This window comes from Apteryx rowi, unplaced genomic scaffold (assembly GCF_003343035.1).
Source record: "Apteryx rowi isolate R43461 unplaced genomic scaffold, aptRow1 scaffold_610, whole genome shotgun sequence".
In the NCBI taxonomy this organism is placed as follows: Eukaryota; Metazoa; Chordata; class Aves; order Apterygiformes; family Apterygidae; genus Apteryx; species Apteryx rowi.
Genome location: NW_020450884.1, coordinates 65,385 through 83,748, shown reverse-complemented (window position 1 = coordinate 83,748; position 18,364 = coordinate 65,385). Strand labels below are relative to the sequence as shown.

General features: G+C 44.8%; 2 protein-coding genes across 7 annotated transcripts in view; one reads left to right on the top strand and one right to left on the bottom strand.

The window, feature by feature from the left end:
* PIP5K1A (phosphatidylinositol-4-phosphate 5-kinase type 1 alpha) overlaps positions 1 to 17,482 on the bottom strand; it is a 28,977-nt gene extending 11,495 nt beyond the window's left edge. For 2 of the 6 annotated variants that reach the window (XR_003256333.1, XM_026083668.1), the window contains exons 1-6: positions 6,459 to 7,776; positions 5,816 to 5,850; positions 4,925 to 5,014; positions 2,127 to 2,257; positions 1,593 to 1,710; positions 1,205 to 1,357 (exon numbers count right to left, since the gene is read on the bottom strand). Coding sequence is in view for 5 of the 6 variants with exons in the window: in XM_026083668.1 (XP_025939453.1) it covers positions 1,205 to 1,357; positions 1,593 to 1,710; positions 2,127 to 2,257; positions 4,925 to 5,014; positions 5,816 to 5,850; positions 6,459 to 6,651 (720 nt within the window). In the remaining variant the exon portion in view is untranslated. Of the gene's footprint in view, positions 1 to 1,204; positions 1,358 to 1,592; positions 1,711 to 2,126; positions 2,258 to 4,924; positions 5,015 to 5,815; positions 5,851 to 6,458; positions 7,777 to 17,055 lie in introns of those variants that run through there. The other 4 variants (XM_026083672.1, XM_026083669.1, XM_026083670.1 and 1 more) reach the window with 4 other exon arrangements.
* Positions 16,266 to 18,364, top strand: part of VPS72 (vacuolar protein sorting 72 homolog) — a 6,408-nt gene continuing 4,309 nt past the window's right edge. The window contains exon 1 of the mRNA XM_026083665.1: positions 16,266 to 16,334. Coding sequence (XP_025939450.1) covers positions 16,266 to 16,334 — 69 coding nt within the window. The remainder of the gene's footprint in view (positions 16,335 to 18,364) is intronic.

Genomic DNA, 18,364 nt, shown 5'->3' with positions numbered 1-18,364 from the left:
TTTTCAAAGCCATTCTGGTTATTCATGTGCCAGTTTGAGGAGTTATTTGCTCCTTCTTGTGCCTCTAAATTGAAACACAGCTGGCAAGGAGTTGAAGCAATTGCTAAAGAAGCTAAGAGGCAAGGTGAACACAGGGAACAGATGGGTGATGCCTACAATTATTAACAACCTCTTTGCAAAGCTGAATGGTTCAGATAAAGCTCACAAATGCAAAAGGAATTTGTTGCTCACTCACACAATCACCTGCCAGAGGCTAAGCCAGGGGATCTTCTTGATAGAGGATGGTTTTGTGCTTAGCCTTTTTAAATTTGGCACTTAGGTCAAGCTAAGCATATCAGGATAGGGACTGATCTAAAACTGATGGCTGCAGAAGACACTAGACAGAATTTTGAAGAAAAACAATGTGGCTCTGGGATACAGTCAAAGCAAAAATACTTGTGGGTCCAGAAGCAGTTTAGGGAATTCAGCTAGCAACCCCAACAGCATTAAAAATTCCAAGGCACTTCTGTAAATCAAGGATATCTCCTGGCTAAATTCCCATTCACAGAGGTGGCTTATAAGGGCCTGGCTGAACACCAAAACAGAGCAGTCAGATCACACACATATCACATTTCAGGGTGGGATCTGATTTTGCTCCAGGACCGAAAAGGCTTTTATTGCTATAACCACATTTATAAAATTAACATGCCTTTATTCCCAAAGCTGCTGCCTCTGTATACAGAAACTTTAAATCAGAGTTCATCAACAGGATACTTCACCTTTGCAGACAGACCCAAGTATAGCCCTGAGAACAGGAAGGGAAACAGAAGCGCAGCTTTGCAAGACAAAGTACCACGGGCATGACCTTGTGTGGCAACGACCTCGAGGCAGCAATAAGCAGTTCACAGGTGGTCACAAAGCAGCCCGCAAGCCTCTAGAAGAGTCCAAGTTACAAGGTGTAGTGCAAGACTCCTGTGCAGCACGCAAGGCTTGTGATACCCAGGTAGCCTGTGTTACTCAGCAACTGTCTTTGTCACCATCGACACTGGGCAGTTGAGACGGAAGAAGGATTGGCACCCAACTTTGCACAGCCACTCTCAGATCAAACACACAGATCAAACTTCCACACACATCTACCAGGCAATACGTAGCAACATCTGTCATGTTCGTGCCTTTGGGGACCCCTCTCCTAGCCTGCAGAGGAAGCCCCACCCAAGTGACTTACCATGTAGTAGCCAGGTAGCAGCTTCTGTAAGAACTCTGCCTCTTTGTGCTGAACCGTTTTGATGATAAACTCATCGTCACTGGATACATAGAAGAGGGATCCACTGGCCCCAGAGTTTGAAAGTTCAATGAGTGGATCATTGCAGAGTGAGTACTGACAAAGACAGGATGAGAAAAGTAGAGGTGAAAGAGATCAACAGGAAACCTGAGTGCACGGCCTCTTCCTTTTAAACATTAACAGAGGCAAACCCTAGGGACATACACAGCATCCACCACTGTGCTTGCCATGGGGCCACACAGCGCTCCAAGGCACTGACAGGGCAGAAGAGGACAAACCACCAGTCACAGAACACGCAACAAAAGGGAACCTAGTCCAACCAACAACGTACCAGATAGTCATCCGGTCGGATCCCAAACAGCTCCCGGAAATAACGAAACGCCACTGGAGCATAGGTTTTGAACCGGAAGTCATTGTAGTGATGAGCTGGGGTCAGGTTACTCCCTTCACTGATCAAAGGGAGAAGCACACACACAAGTATTTGTATCTGAAAGGTTTCTTAAGAGACTGCCCTAGAAGCGATCACCCACTGGCTGGCTGGCTCTAACATACCCAAGGGCTAGAAAGCACCCACCCAAAAGGGACACATCTAGGCACACACAGGAGCACACCGGCATTTGTTCACACAACCAACAGCCTGTCACATACAGGGAAGAGCCAGGGTTCTTCAAAAACAGGAGACAGCAGACAGGAACCAGAGCTGATCTGTAAGCAGTATGTCAAGTAGCTCTGCTCAGGAAAGCTGTGCTCCCACCTGCAGTCAACTGTTCGAGTTTGGTGCTGCTTCCTAACATGCAAGTAGGGTTAGGAACTAGTGCTGCTGCTCACTATCAAGTACAGCAGAGAGGAGAACACAAGTGCTGACCTTGGGAAGAAAATACTTTCTACTACGTAGAAATCTTGCATGAGAACATCTCTTTCGGGTTTGGTGCTCAAGCTTCCAACTGTGTGTGTAATGCCCAGCTGAATGGCACCTTTCAAGGCAGATGAGGTTGTCTGGAGGGGCAGGAAACAAATGAGTTAGACATGATGTGGAGCAGCATATTGCAAACAGGTATGAATGGAGCTTCAAGAGAAGAAAAAAGAGCCACAAGTTTAAATCAGCTAGGGTATTTTACATCTACTGGCTCCAGCTTCTTTTATTTTTCTCATTGACTAATGTCACTTTGGCTGCCTTGTCCCATAGCAGTTTGAAAAGGGTGCATGGATGACTAGACCTCAGTAAGCTGTGATGACAGGATGTTGAAGCTGCTGCCAAACTAGGGAATATCCTATTCACCTAGGAACCCATCGATATCCCTGACCATATCCTACTTGATTCTTCTGCTCTGGGTGGCAGAGTTGTAAAAGACTGGAATCACCATGCAGCTGGTCCTCCAAAGACTGGATTTCCTCCTCCCACAGTGCTCCTCTCAACATCCTACAGTCAGAAGGAGAAGATATCCAGGGACAGGTTATCTTGTGCCTCCTCTGCGAATAAAACATGCTTCCTGTCACCTTGGTCTGTCAGGTCTCAGGATGACATGTTTTGAAGTTTGACACTCTTCAGCTTGGGCACAGACTCAGGTCTTCAACAGGGCCAGGCAGGCACAGTCACATGGCCAGCACACAACACACTTCTGCTCCAGCATTATCTCATCCCTCTGACTCTTTTGCTAGATTGTGGCCCTTTAACGCTAAACAGCTCACTGTCATTTTAAAATAAGGAAAAGCAAAGACATGAATTCCACTCCTGCATCCTCTGCACAGACTGTCCAAGAACAATGTAGGGCTGTGTTCTTGTAACAGCTACTTACATCAAGAGTGCTCTTCTGTCTATAAAGCACATGACCCCTTCTCAGACCAGAGACATGCCTTGATCCAGCTCGTGCTATGGGCTGTCCTTCCCTGAACAGCCAGCTAAGACCTGCCCAACACCCCTGATATTAATTCCCTGAGCATGGAGACATGAACTCTGCTGTAAAGCTTGCTGGAAATGTTGAGGCTGCAGAGCAGGTGCAAGTTGGATTTGTGTGCTGCAGCTCATGGATATTTCACTTGGCTTATACATAAAGCAACTGAATCCAGAACAAGATCCAGGACTCATGATCCAAATAGCTTGTGTTTTCCCTTAAGCTAAAGAAAGCTCAGCCCCCTACCACATGCAAGGAATCACTGTAGATCAAAGCATTTGGCGACAGAGGGATACCTCAATATCTAAGACCAGATTTGAGGGATAAAAATTTCATGCTTTTTCCCAGACACACATCTTCCATGAAACCTTGTAAAATGGACAGGAACATTTCACCCACTTAACTGTTTCTTTCCTATCATAGCTACAAGATCTGCTTATGGTTACCTGAAGAGAGAGCAACAAAAACTTGCAGCAACCCCAGTTTGCCATCAGACAACATCCTCTTCTACTTCAGCTGTTTTACTTCAGTATATGCTGGGGAAGGAGACAGAGTTTGATTCCACCTTCCTTCCTTAACTCTCTTCAGGCTGAAGTGGCTTGCAAACAGATCTGAGTTCAGCACACTCAGCCCACCTAGTCCTACTTAAGCCCCAAGGACAGTCCTACTGTTGAGAAACCTCAGTTATGAACGCAGCACAGCATTGCTCCCGTTTGTGAACACAGAGCCACAGGGTCAGGTTGCCAAGGAACAAGTATTTTTCTCTTCTATTAGCCAGCAAGATCAGCGGAGCAGCTGGCTGCCTGTTTACAACTGCTTTTACACAGCAAAGAATTATAAAAACAACTTACAACCTCTGAAGAAGGAGAGGGTGAAAAAGGACAGACTGTCCATTAGTTTTGTTGCCAGATAAACCCCATGTAGTGTCCCACCAGGTTTCTGAGATCCTTGCAAGCAAGCATTTCAGGCATTTACATTGGCTTCTATCTTCTCTCTCTCATTACATTGCTGCCAACTTTCTACCTCTGAACTTGCTGGGAAACTGGAAGCCAGATCCCAAACTTAAAGACACAAACAATTTCAAAAGGCACTGTAAAAAAGCCAGCTTCTGTAGAAACACCACTTGAATTCCTCCCATTCACTCTGATTCCTTAACAAACAGGCAGGTATGTAAGTACATCTGGATTAGAGATTTCAGACCGGAAGCTTCACTTATATAAAGCAATGAAACATCCGTACCAAATCACTATCCATTTAAAAACACACCATAAAACTAATCTCATTTCAGAGAAAGTTGGCACATCCTGATGAAGCCCAACAACCTGGAAGGAGCATCCACAAAATACCCACATTTATGGGCTTGTTTAAAAAAAAAAAAAAAAAAAAAAAAAAAAATCCAGACAATCTCCCCTTTGTAAAGCAAATTCCAGTAATGCCACAAGATCTGTAGAAGCTATTGTGCCTGAAGAGCATAGAAAGCACCCAGTAAATCAGAAGAGGCCTAACAAGTGTTGCTAATGGGCAAAGTTTAAAAATAATCCCCTCTTTAGAAGGCTACAGTAGAGAAGCTGTCTGTGAAGTACACATTCAGTCCTTTGACTTTTTCAAGCTTGGAAGGCTGTGCTCCCTTTGAGATCATCTTCAGCAACTCACAGGTATTACCTACCACCTAACGCTGAACTTCATGAGACATGCTGGTGTTCTGGGCAGCATTTGTGTTGCAAACAGGAGAAGGACAACATTTAGATGAGTTGTGCAAGAGGCAACCCACCTTTTTATAGGTAGTCTCCCCTGTGGAATCCACTCCTCTATGCCCCTTCTTTATCGTCTGTGAGCCCGGCTGTCCAGAAGAACCTGGCATCTAGGATGGGAGAGAAAGATAGTAAGAACTAAGAATTTAAAAAAACAGTGTCTTAGAGGCCTACGTCTGCCCAGAACCATGTGGTGTAACTTTGCTATTCTCAAAGATGGAAACTGTAAAGTGCATGCTACTGAAGCCCCAGGTCCCTACGTGCATGCGAAAGGAGGATATCGAAAGAAGGATATTGTATAGGCTCATCTTCAGAATAACAATGGCACCAAAAGGCTTTCAAAGAACTGACTGGCTCTTCCTGTATGATTCAGGCCTGGAAACTAAGCAGAGAAACACCTTCATGTAAGACCATCTGGGTTTGCTGTTATACAAGGAAAGAGTCTGGGGTTTTGTTTTACTTTTTCCTCATCACTGGCATCATAAACAGACTGGCTCTGAGTTCAGACCAACCATGACTGCTCACCATGCTTTCCTTCACCTCAATTCATGCCCCATGCCATTTCACGCCTGACTCATTGCCTTCTGTTTAACGCATTGTTTTAACTGGTGTTTCTTGTTCCAAATGAATTGAAATTCTTGCTTTCGGCAGGGTACCTATCCAGTGTTCTGGTGGCACAAAAGTGTTCAACTTCAGGATAAACTGGATTTTTAAGTGGTGGCTCTCTTTGTAAGGAGAGATCCTCTCATTTCCCAAACAAGCATCTCCACCTTACTGCAACCTTACCACTGCCTGGTCTGCTGCTTGTGCTCCATTCATATTTAAGTCTGAAAGGAAGCATTTTGAGCCATACCTTACAGGGCATTCTCTTAGCTAGGGAACATGCATCAGTTTGTCAATCAGAAACTTACCTCTGAGGTGAGTGATTTTTTGAAAGTAGATGATCCTGTCAAAACAATAAAGCCACATTTAGAAAAGAAAGAGTTAAACACTATTACGCATCACCAAAAAGCTTGACGTTCTGCTTTGGTTTGAATGTTTTAAACCGTATAAAAAGCACTGACTCATGTTTGATTTCTTCCCAGCTTCTCCTCTTACAGCAGCAAGAATTTTTGTCAAGCCACAAGGAAATGCTATTCTGCTTACCACTTGCCCATCCAAACTCATTTTTGTGTCAATACCACAGCACAACCCTTGGCTACCATCTGCTCTCCCCAGATCAGCTGGATTGCAGGAATTCTCTGGCTGTGCATGAACACACAGGACCAAATTCAGAGGTGGTATCAGCTGAAGCAACTTTCCCAACTTCCATGGAGTTACACAGCTTTGCAGAATTACTGTCATCTATTAATTAGAACTGCTGCATCCCATGAGGGCCAAATACTCTTCAGTCAAGTGCTGCAGTGTTACAGTAGAGGTGACCACACTTTATACTGAACTTATCTCCAGGACATTTTAGTAAAAGGCCCAGATCATCAACCCTTCCACTTGAAACCAAGCCCAGGGACTTTCAGACAACAGTGGTGTTAAATGACAGTGAGGTGATGTACTAACTTATATCTTTTAAGCCTGGATTCCAGTCTTGGTTTCTTTTTTTTTTTTTTGGGGGGGGKGGGGGAGCAATTACATGATGCTGACCCTTTGCGAAGTTTGCCCACACCACAAAACCACGAGACAGATGGAGACCAGCACTGGTGAGGCCAAGAACTTGCAGGACAGAGACACTGCCCTCACCAGGCAGATGCATAAAACAGTCATTTGCTTTTTGCCCTCAGTCCAAAAAAAGGCAGACAGGCTCTTTGTTTTTCTTTCTGCTTCAGACCAACAGCAGATTCTTTATGTGGGAGCCATGACCACAGTCTCATAAAACTGCCCTCCCCCCAAAAGTGACATCCACATCACACCAAGGGATAAGCGCAGCGTTTCTTTCCCACAGATGCAGTAATTGTTTTACCAGGTTTTAGCATTACTCCATTACTTCATTACAGCAGCTCTGAAGCCACACACTACTCCTTTAGCAGAGAAGTAAGCCCCTTTGATTTGACTATTACAGGCAGTGTAAAGACTTGTGCTGTGATTTCATCAAGTACCACAGCTCTATGAAAACTGCATTTCAGCAAAAGGAACAGAGGTACTTAACAGCAAAATCCAGCAGCCTTCTGATCCCCTTATCAAATGATCAAAGTTCTTATTTCAATACATATTAAACAAGTAAACAAGAAAGAAAAAATCTGTGACAAGCACTTTTTACTAAACAAAGCAAGTGTGGCTTTAACCATCTTTCACTGCCTCATGATGTCCCTTTAAAGACAAGAAAGTTTGTCCTGAGAAGTTCTAATTTCTAGGTTTGAAGTCTCTCACATTGGGCTCTCCTTCCCCCTCCTCACAAACACATTCTGTGCTCTACAGAAAGAGTGAGCACCGATGCCACAGCTTCACGTGCTTGCAACGGTTCGCGGCTATGCAGGCCTGCAGGACAACAGATGGGCAATTCCACCCTTGGCTGGAGCTGCCTGTGCTGCCAAGGAGGCCTTGCCAGACTCTTGCAAGCTCTTGCAATCTTTTGACACTGCTCAGTTGGACATTTGATGCTCCCAGAATTTCTGTGGGCTCAAATTTGGGGGAACTTCATTGTTACTTCAGTGGTGGATGTCTGGATGGGGATCTTGACAAGACCTTAGGCCTGCTCAAAGTCCACTGCAGACAGTAGCTCAACGCCATGAGTATCGCTAGCATCAGACCTACCGTTCTCCCACCAGGAAGCCCCAAACAAAGCCACCAGCCAGACAAGAGCCCCAATAAATCACTTATTTTCCTTCCCCTCGTTACAAACCAGAACAGATTTGGGAGCAGTGAGCATCTCCCAGTAGAAGGAAGCTTCTGCACTGTTTATTACAGCACCCCGTTTTAGTGTGTTAATAAGACACCGATAAAGCCCAATTCCATTGCCTTCCAGCACAGGAGACTGCTTTGCCACAAGGCTTTTGAACTTGCCAAGATCCGTCAGGACACAGGGAAGGAGGAAATGTCCCAGGCATTACAATGTAACACCTGTTCAATAGCAATTAAACCCCACTTCCTTTTCAAGCAAGGGATTACATAAATCAGAACCTCCAAAAGCAATCCTGAAGTAGCACTGCCAGCCTCATCACCTTGGAGATTAGCTGGGTTAATATTTAATCTTCCACACAAAATTGTATTCCGTTAGGATTTGACTACAGCGCTCTCGTCAGAAGACCCAGCAGCAAGTCTTTTCTATGCTGCCTTAATCACATGCAACAAACATTAAAAGAATATAAAACAAGCCTCAGCTGAAAGAATTAGCATCCCAAAGCACAGAGGATTCAAGCAGTATGCCAATTTGAACAAAAACATACAGTGTATCAGCAGAGTGCTGAGAGCCTCTGCTTCACCTACCCCTCTTTCCTTCCCTCCCTGCTAGAAAGACCACTTTCATTCTGGAGAAAGCTCTTCTTTCACATAATTATTTGGGAAAGGACTCCAAAGAGCCTCTAAATCAGATGAGAAAAAGTTAGTCAACAAAGGAAAGTCGCTGCATGTGGTCACAAGCGTCGGTCCCAGTCCCAACACACCCTGTTTCCGAGGCAGGAAGCACCCCTCCCTCCCATTGCTTTCCAGATGAGTTTGCTGCTGATTGGGAAATAGGCAATTCCTGTTTGCCCATGACAAAAGCGCTTATTCACACTTGAGTGCAGGAACGAATGTGCAGCTGATGGAGGTCTGGGCGGCTCCAAGACCTGACCAGAGCTAGGGACAGGTCTATCACCTGTCTCTGCAAGCGCTGGAACTGCCTGCAAACACAAGCTTTCTCGGTTATTGAAAGTGTTACTAGCTGAGGTCAAAGAACAAAACTCAGAGGTTTCCATATGAAAAGCTGTCAGTTAACATCTCCACCCTTTTTCCTCTTTTTATTATTGAAGGCCAATAATAAGTTTGAAATAATATTGAAAGCCAATAATATATTTTTTTCCACACTGCTTGGAAAAGTGAAGGTGTTAAATTCAATGGCATAAAAGCAACAAAACAAATTCATTTCAAAAAAGCTTAACCTGATACTTCTAGAACTATTTATATGTATCTTTAAGATAAGAAAAAATATATATATTAAAACATTCCTTTGACATAATTCTGACTTAGACTGGCCACTGAAAAATGGGTTGAGAGATCCAAACAGTTAATTCTGGCTGGTCTCTTTAGGACAAAGGAAACAGACTGGGGTTAGAAACTCATTATGTCCAAAAATGAATTCATTATGTACCCAAAAGTTTCCTTTTTCTTTCTTTCATGATTCTGGGACCAATCCCTAAGGACAATTTCGGAGCATTCCTCCAAGCTGTTTACTGGAAGCTGAATCAAGCTAAGTAAATAGCTGTCTGCCTTCCTCTGGCCTTAGCTGTCCTGGATCATTTTCAGCCAGCACAGACACTATATTCTTACCATCCATGAAATAAATACTAGAATAAAAGCTAAACAGAAGTTGTGGTGATGGCACCTAGTCAAGTAGTTTGGGCAAACATTTCGTTGAAAGGAGCATGTAGCAAGACATTCAGGTCAGATCCTCACTTAACTCATTTTTTTCTAGTAAACAAACACACTAATTCAATTTAGCCAGGACAAATATCCACTTCACTCTATTTTTAAATAGAGCAGCTCTGGCAAATTTTAGCTGCGCCTCATGTTTTAGACAAAAATAAAAAGTGAAAACATTAGCACACCCAAACACATCATCAGCTCAACTCTCCAGTGGCTGAGCATGACAAGCCGAGCGCCAGAACATATCACACTGCCATGCACCTCCTTTTCTTCTTCAATCTTCCTCCTGACTTTGGGGTTTCATCTCACCCAAACGAATGGCCAGCACAAGAGAGGCTGCACCCTCTGCAGATACAAGGCAGCTGGGTTTTCCCCATACAGGTCCTCTTTTAATGCTCTAAACTTGGAAGATTCTCTCTTGGAGTCTCCCTGCATTTCGTAGCACCATTGAGGAACACTTCTGCACACGTACAGAAGTCTGTTGTGACCCCAAAATATTAGGTCTGCTGAACAATAACTGGCAGACTGTAGTAAGTTGGAGGCTTCCCAGAAACATCCAACTCACTGTCCGCACACAAATACTACCACACATTTTTCTGCCTGTGAATCTCCCAAACAGTCTGTTGGGATCAGTCCCCCAAATCCAAGGCTGTCACTGCAAATGGAAATAGCAGAGATACTTCTTTTTGTCAAAGTGCAAATCAGGCAGAAATGAAAGCAAAAAGCCCCACTGGAACAATCCTGCTGGTGCACACAGAGATACACAGAGCTGTTTAGATGTCAGGAGAGCGCTTACACAACACACTTCAACAAAACAGCAGCCTTCATTGAGAGCAGTAGCAGCCTTCCACTAAGCTTATTTAGAAAAAGACACCAAGTTTTGTCAGTTCTCAAAAGCCAAGACAGTTATATTATATGGCATTTTACTGCTGGTTACTAGAGAGGAAGAAATCATGCTTTTAAAGCATATATATGCAATACATCTACCTCTTCGAAATGATACCACTGAGCAGCACAAAAAGCTGAAATCTATACAAGGAAAAAACAAAAAGGTTATACAGTTGTTGCAAGTGAATTGGTACTTCAGCTACTTGAAGAAACAGTAGATATTTTTGTCAAGAAAGTTACACAAACATAAAAAGAAATCCTATTTCCACTGGTTAAGAAAACAAGGGTTCGAACTCCACAAGCACAATGCTTCATTTCTGAACACAACACCTTTGCACGGCAGAGGTCATGAACAATAAAAACCTCTTCCACAGCTCTAGAAGATAAGAGCCTAAGGATTTCATTTGTTTCTCCAAGGAAGCTCTTATGGAAAACTGTTTAAGTCTGGCCTGAACTAAACGTCTAAGCCAACACTTAATCATAGCAGCTGGAGATGGAAGAAAACCCCTTAGATCATTCAGTCCGCCCCTGCCAACGCAGAATACAGACCTCCAGAGGAAGATAAAACACTTACAAACACTTGAACTTGGCCAGAAGAAAAAGTAGTGACTAATATTTTGAAGTTCTCTGCATCAATGGATTTGTCCCAATAAATTATGTTAAGTACATTAAACCATCAGAGTTGCTCTGAGAGAGCTTGTGGATTCAGTTTCTAGATAAAGAATTCTTATGTTTTGCAGATTCCTCTTCAGAGTTATCTTTCCTACCACCATTTGATAGCTGTCAGCAGCCACAGTTGATGTATGCATGACTGATTTTACCGCCTTGGATTAGTTCATCTTTCTCCCTCTCTCATACACTTGTTTTATCAGCTTGTTGATGAAGGCATGTGACAAGACATTTCTGAAAGCTACTGGATATTGCTAACGAGTCCACAACAGCAAGCAGGTGACTTATTGGGAAGCGGCCCAGAGAAAGATGCATAAGACTCAATCTTCGTAATTTTATTTAGACACCTCTTGCTGCTTTGCAGAAATAGTAAATCCTTCCTCAAGCTCTCTTCACCAGCAAATTGCCAAATGCTTTTTGAGGAGGTCAGCACACCTAGCCACACAGAAATAAAGCAACTTTTTATCCAACAGGTCAGTTCATTTCCAAAGCATTCAGTCTAGCGCACTCCCCCTTCATCACACTGCCCTACTACACAAGGTTACCAGTACTTTGCGAGTATCCAAAACAGAGCTGAGGCCAGGTGTGACAACATCTAGAAAATGATGAGAGCATGGGCAGCCCCTCTGCCTTCTATACAACCAAAGGTGAGCAGAAGAGAAGAAAATATACCAAAAAGATGGGTTTTGAGCTTTCATCTTCATCACCTAGAGGTCTATGAACATGATTAAACGCTTACATTAGCAGACAAGCACTGTAAACTCACTGGAATCCTGGATTTGTAGTTTGGGAGCTGGAACAGTTATCTCAGCAATTCCAGGAAGAGCCATGCTTCATGGCAACTAGCTATTCGGGAGCTGTAACCCAAAACCAACATAAGTCACTAGGGCTGGGAAGAAACCCATTTTACTTCATTTCTGATCAGCACAGCAAAGTCCTTGACCAAAACCAGTTACTCAGTTGAAAGATGACCTCAGTAACCAAGGCTTCGTGAATAATTAGATTTGATAAGTAACCTCTTGTATGTACCCCAAGGAAGGTGGCAACTTAAACTCGACATCTCCATCTACTCTCAAGACGGCTTTGAAAGAAAAAAGAGCAATATAATTCCAAGATCCCCCTACCACACAGCTAGTCAAATAAATGAGACTTGTATCTGTGATGGTTTCAGCAGCAGGGAAGGATGGAAACAGCCCACAGACGTGGAGTAGGCAGACTGTAGGACTGAACAGTGGAAACTGAAGACGAGAGAAGTGGGCACGAGGCCTGAGAAAAGGACAGTGAGCTAGAAATATCTAGCATCTGTTCCTGACTCTCTTCCATATTTCTTCCCCCACCATCCCTCTCAGAATACCTACACTTTGGCCTGAGCCATGCCTTTCTCCTCCTCCAGTTCAAAATACCAACTTCAAGATAGACTGGGCATGCAAGCTCTTTGGTCCTCATTATCGAACTGCTTGGGAGTCAAAGAATACCCTGGAACTGCAAATATCACAATTAAAAAAAAAATTAAAAAATATATATAATAATAAAATCAATGAACAAACAAAGCAAAACTACCTTATACTTCAGTGCAAAGGCTGGAAAAAAGGGTGAAAGAACAATGGCTAAGCACTGCTAACAAAACTGAGCGAAATGCCAGCCTGCACTGTATTCATTTTCTTGCTTTTCCTTTTGCTTCAGAGCAAAAACATCTTTTTTTTTTTCTGGGGGGGGGGGGAATGAGGTTATCTCAAGTTTCCCAGTAGAAGACAGTGGCAGACTGCAATATCTGTTGAAAGTGTTTAGCACCTCTGAATCAATGAGTTCTCAGATGAGAACACTCTCTAGAACATTTTATAGAAAATTCTTCCCCTGTAACCTGTAGAAAAGCTGGAGAGACCCTTATTCCCTTACAGCAGGCTCTTCTGGCACAATTGCTTTACACAAGATTTTGCCATTTGAAAATTAATCCTGCAGTTGGCCTAAGACTGTAGATTTTATAGCTCTGCATTACTATAGCTTTCCACAAAAACAACTCAATGATTTAAAATTTAAACTGATCCCTGCCCCAAACAGCAATGGCTCTTCAAGAAATACAAACTGCGAGTTTTTTCATGGTGCTGATGAATTTGAAATGCAGGTTTATGGCTACCAGAGCTACTTAAGGGATACAAATCTTTACAATAAACGCTTAAAGGATTCCTTTTTCAGCTTGCTCTGCAAACATTAACTAGCCCTCATGGCAGCCCTAGGAAGAGAGTATGTAAACAGCCTGTATTCCACAGAAGAGTTGAAGCTGAGAGGTTAAGGGACTTGTTAAAATCAACCCCAGAGGGAGCTGGTGACAGAGAAACCAGAATTAACATTCAGTCTGCTGCACCGCTTTCTTAATTTTGGGGAAGATAAACAATCATTTTCCAGAAGAATAAAATTTAGGTCAGAGGTAAGGTATCTTTCTGCCCTGGGAGCACTCTGCTTTTTAAACAAGGCAGAGTCCATGGGGATGTGGCAAGATAACATATTTAATCACCACTATTACATAGTAATCAAGAAAGAACTTATGTTTGTCATCATACTTTCTAGTTGGGGGAAAAACAAAGCACCAATCCTGGAGAATGAAGCTTTGTATGAGTAAAGAGAAGCAGAACATGCAGCAGCATTAACACGCCTCCGTCTCCAGTTGGAGAGACCCACGGCCTAGAGGAGGGAAAGAATTCAGCCCTCAGCTCCCAGCTCAAACAGTCCTCAGAGGCAGCAGTTTCCTAAGATAACCATCAAAAAAAAAAAGGGTCTGGGAGGAGAGCAGCAGACAGACTAAGCAGAGACAACTGTTAGCTCCTACCATGTAGGATGGAGTCGAGGCAGTTGCCAAAAAAGGCTTTTCAACCCTGCATTTCCCATAGGACTAACTGGGGTGGCAGCGAGGGGAAAAACTGAGCCAGCCTTGTAACAATACATGGCGAAGCTGGAGAGAGGGAGGGGCGGCTTTTACTTTCCAAAGGGAAATTCAGTTATAATTCAGGAAATGGTACTATGGGTCATCAGTGCTCCCCCCAAACCACATGATTTTCACTTACTTTCTAGCTACTACTTTTCTAGACAAGTTTCCCTCTGACAGATGCATTTGTCATTTATTTAGACAAGCTAGCTCATATCTTTGTTCTTTCAACTGCAGTCTTTCGTCGCCATCTTAAAGAAAAGGGAGCTCTGCCCAGTGCCAGGATGATTATCACAAACAAGCACAATTCTCACATCATCATCATATTGCCAAAAGAGATGGTGACAGTTTAGACACCAGGACCTGGTTTAGGATAGCAATCCACAACACCCAAAGAGACAGTTTTACATTTCACAATTGATATTCAGGAAGACCTCAAGAGACTTTTATAACTGAGAGATAGGACTTGAGAAGTCACTTGATGTCTGATTTTAAGCTTAAAGATGATGAGCCATTCAGATGTTTGTTTAATAATCTGATCTTTCCTCCTGCACTAGTTTGGATCAAGAAAGCAATGCCCCTCCTGCAGGAATTTGATGGTGGGGTAGATAAGACTTTCTAGAGGTTTTACACCTATATTTAGGACTGAGCACTTCAGGGGCCTGCTCTCAGCTCACTTCAGATGTGTCAGAATAATTCTCTGGCCCCCAGAAGTGACTGAGACATTTTGAGAGCAATTCTTTTGTCTGTGACTTCAGGGAGGGGCCCGAAGCCAGGGTGACAATGAACTCTCAACTCGCTCAGATCTGTAATTATAAAGCGGTCACTGCACCAGAGGCACAAAGAACCAAACAACTGAAATCCCACATTAGCATTTTTGGCACATGCTGCTTCAAAGCAAAAGCAGCAAAATGAGAAAACCTCTTGGGTGTTTCCCCAGTGAGTTAAACACATGCCGAGGCAGGGCTCCAGCACAGTCAAGGAGAGAGGGAAACGCTGCTTGCTTGGCCTGGGAGGAGGAAAGGGTGGAAGTTTCAGAATCATTCACATTCCCTTTATTTGAGCTGAAAGACATCAGTTAACTGAGTGATCAGCCCCAGGGTGAACTGCAACATGTGCACTGAGGGTGGACACTGCCCCAACAAGCCATGGCAGGACTGGAGATGGTTTAAGGTTTACCGTGGAGAAAATGTAAAACCTCATGTCCAAAATAACAGGCTTCCACCACCAACTACTGGCCTCCTTCTGTCTGCCCTCTGTCTTCTGTGGAGCTGCTCCACTGGCATTTGAAGGGGTTGCTGGGTGGGTAAGCAAGGAGTACCTGAAGCCTTCACACAGTCAAGCTGAAGCAATAAGTTGCCATGTTCTGGCCCAAGACTGATTTTGGTGCTCTACCAGCTTCTGCCCAGGGCAAAAACAAAAGCACTAGTTACTGCTCTAACCTGCAGCTTGCTCATGGTCTTGTTATTACAATGCAAAAATGAGAAAATGCGCTTGGCAAGACAGTCAAATGCCTCTGCTTGGCAGGACTGCAAGGTAATGATAAACACAGGCGTTGCAGGCCAGGTCTGTCTGTACGAGACATTTTAGGAGGGGGATAGGCACAGTGGGATCCCTCTAGAGACAGCTCTTTTACAGCCATGTTACCCAACACGTCTGATGAGCCCATTTAGCACTGGCAGCCACATGCCCATTTCAGGATCCCTCTCCTTAGCCATGCAAGGACAGTGGCTCACAGATCTCATTATCTCCAGCTCTACCTGTTCTCTCAGGAAGCTGCAGACCAGATCCTACCCAAAGCCCAAATCCTGCCTAGAGCAGTCCCAGTCCTGGACAGAGGGAGGCAATGATCAGTGTGCACAAGATATTCCTCTGTGCTACCATTTGGAGAGAGGGCCTGAGTCTCACAGAGATTGGACCAACAACAGAAAGCAGAGATTTAAAGCCTGTGCCGGCAGAGATCAACCAAGGTGAACATACGTCACATATCACGAACGTCACAGGGTTGAGGCTCTGCAATAATTAGGATTCAAATTCTGTGGGAAACGTGTGTTAGCCAACACCTAGCTACCCTGAGAAGCAAACAATGGCAATTATTCCAACAGGAAGAGAGAAGAGATTTACTTGTGCGCTTGCATATTTTCTCTTAAGTAAAGCTCTTGAAACCCTTCAAGCCCTAAGAGCCTTCTGAAGCAGGCTCCTCCTTTCCATATTAGAAAGCAAGGAAGCATAGGAAAAGATCAAGATCTCAAAGGAAGCCCCAAAGCAAGGCAAGAAAAAGATCCCAAGGGTCCAGCCCCCAAATGCTCAGCCCTCTGTGCTGAAACAGTATGACTGCCATAGCCAAAAAAGATCCAAGCAATCTCTTCCTCACAAAACAGGCTCTATCAGACCAACAGGTACTACTTTTCCCATACCTAGTCATAAGGTGAACAAACATGAAGTGAACATGTTAGAGATCCATTTGCAAAACCACCCAGGGGTCACCTCTAAGAACCCAGGAAGTCTAATACCCACACACAGCCCTCCCAGGTGACACCCAGACAACACTGCCTTATTGACTCTGCTGCAATTATTAAAATAATCCCTTTTACAGTGGTGTTCAGAATCCAGGGATTTACACACACAGCCTACTAGCTACAAAGGGGAGTCCCTAGGGATGGTTCTCATTGGGATCTGCCCCTAAATGCTTCTACAAGAGACTCGGGGTAGCAGACAGTGGGGCTTAAGGTACAAAGCACCGACAGACACACTGAGAGCACCACATGAGGCTCAGGTTCAGCTGGAAGTCTTCCCTTGGGTTTTGTTTCCTTGCTGCATTTCAAGGGACAAGAGCTTTCTTGCTGACCAGGAAGTTCCAGCATATTGCATTATAGCAAATGAGCATCCTCACTCGCCACCAGAGCAACTCAGGAAGGATGGATGGATCTTACCAAATGCAAATTAAAAGTCTTTTAGAAAGTCATTTCTGTTTCTAGCCACAAACTAGCATGAGAAAGCTGGTTTGGGGACTGTATTCAAGAGGGAATAAGACTTTCAACTTCCTCAAGAATGCTGCAAGAACACTACCTGTGAAACGCTGGAGGAGGCAGAGTTGCAGGTTTAAGAACCAAAAAGTACCTTATTTTATCCCAGGCATGGTTTCCACACACCTCCACTTTATCATTACTGGATTCTTCAAGGATGAGAGCTGTGCCAGTTTGAATCCAGCATATTTCTGGTTCAGCTAGGATTAGCAGATACCCTCTGACTACAGATCCAATGCAATTTAAATCAGCTGAGCAAAAGAAACCTTCAGGCTTTGGAGGACTTCAGGACTTTTCCCTTGACTTCTATCAGATCTGGTTTTAGTCATTAAAACCAATCTAACCAGAAGATGTTTACATTCCCATATCATCTTGCCTCCCACAGGTGCCAAATAGCTTTGATGAGCTACCTTCACATTACCCAACATGAAATGCAGCAGAGAAGAGGGTGCCTCCACCAGGGAGATGCTATCCTCCCCCTTCCCCAGCACCGCAAAACACAGTCCTGCCTGAAGGAAGACATTTCAGCTACCCCCCCCCCAGCAGCTGAGTAAGTGAAGCCAGCATCCACTGCTCCCCCAAGGAAAAGCAACCTGACTCGGGGGTCAGGCTCTAGCAATACAAGGGAAAACAGAGTCAAGTTTCCCCTCGCAACAACCTCTTGGGTCCCCCGCTGTAGCAGGCTCAGCCACCCCCCCATCCCATCAGGGCCCCCTTAAATGTAACTCAATCCCACCTCCCCAAGGTCCTCTGTGAACCCCCCACTATCTATTTGTGGGAGGACTTCAAGCCCCCATACCCGCCACCATTCATGCTCAGAGGACCCTCACCACACACCTATGAACGCCTTGCCAGGAAAGGGTCAGCCCTACGGAGATCATTCTCCTGACACCCATGGAAAGTCCCACCCTGGCTCACCCCACAGAGCCAGCCAGGCTCTGCAGAGCTTGGTGCACTCAGAGCTTGCCCCATAACCCTCCTGCTCTCACTCCCCCATGCCCTGCAGAGCAGGCATCCTCAGCTCAACCTCCCCAGCGCTGTCCCCCACACCCTGCTTTGCCCCACAGCACTGAAGACCCCACTGCCCTGGAGTCCTGCCTCCCATCCTCAGCCCCAGGCAGCACCCCCAGAGCCTTGCCCCAGCACAAGGGCTTCCACTCTCCCACCCCACACCAGGAGGAGTCCAGGACCCAAGCGCCTTCCTGTACACACCTAACCCCACACCCCCCAAGCTCCTCCCAAACCCACACACCCCGCAGCCCTCACTCCCCTAGAAATCCCCACAGTGCCACATAGCCCTATCCCCCTCACATCCTCTCAGCCCCACACACCGCCAGAGCCCACCTCAGCCCCACACATCCCTCACTCCCTTCCCAAGCCCACCTCAGCCCCACCCCACGACC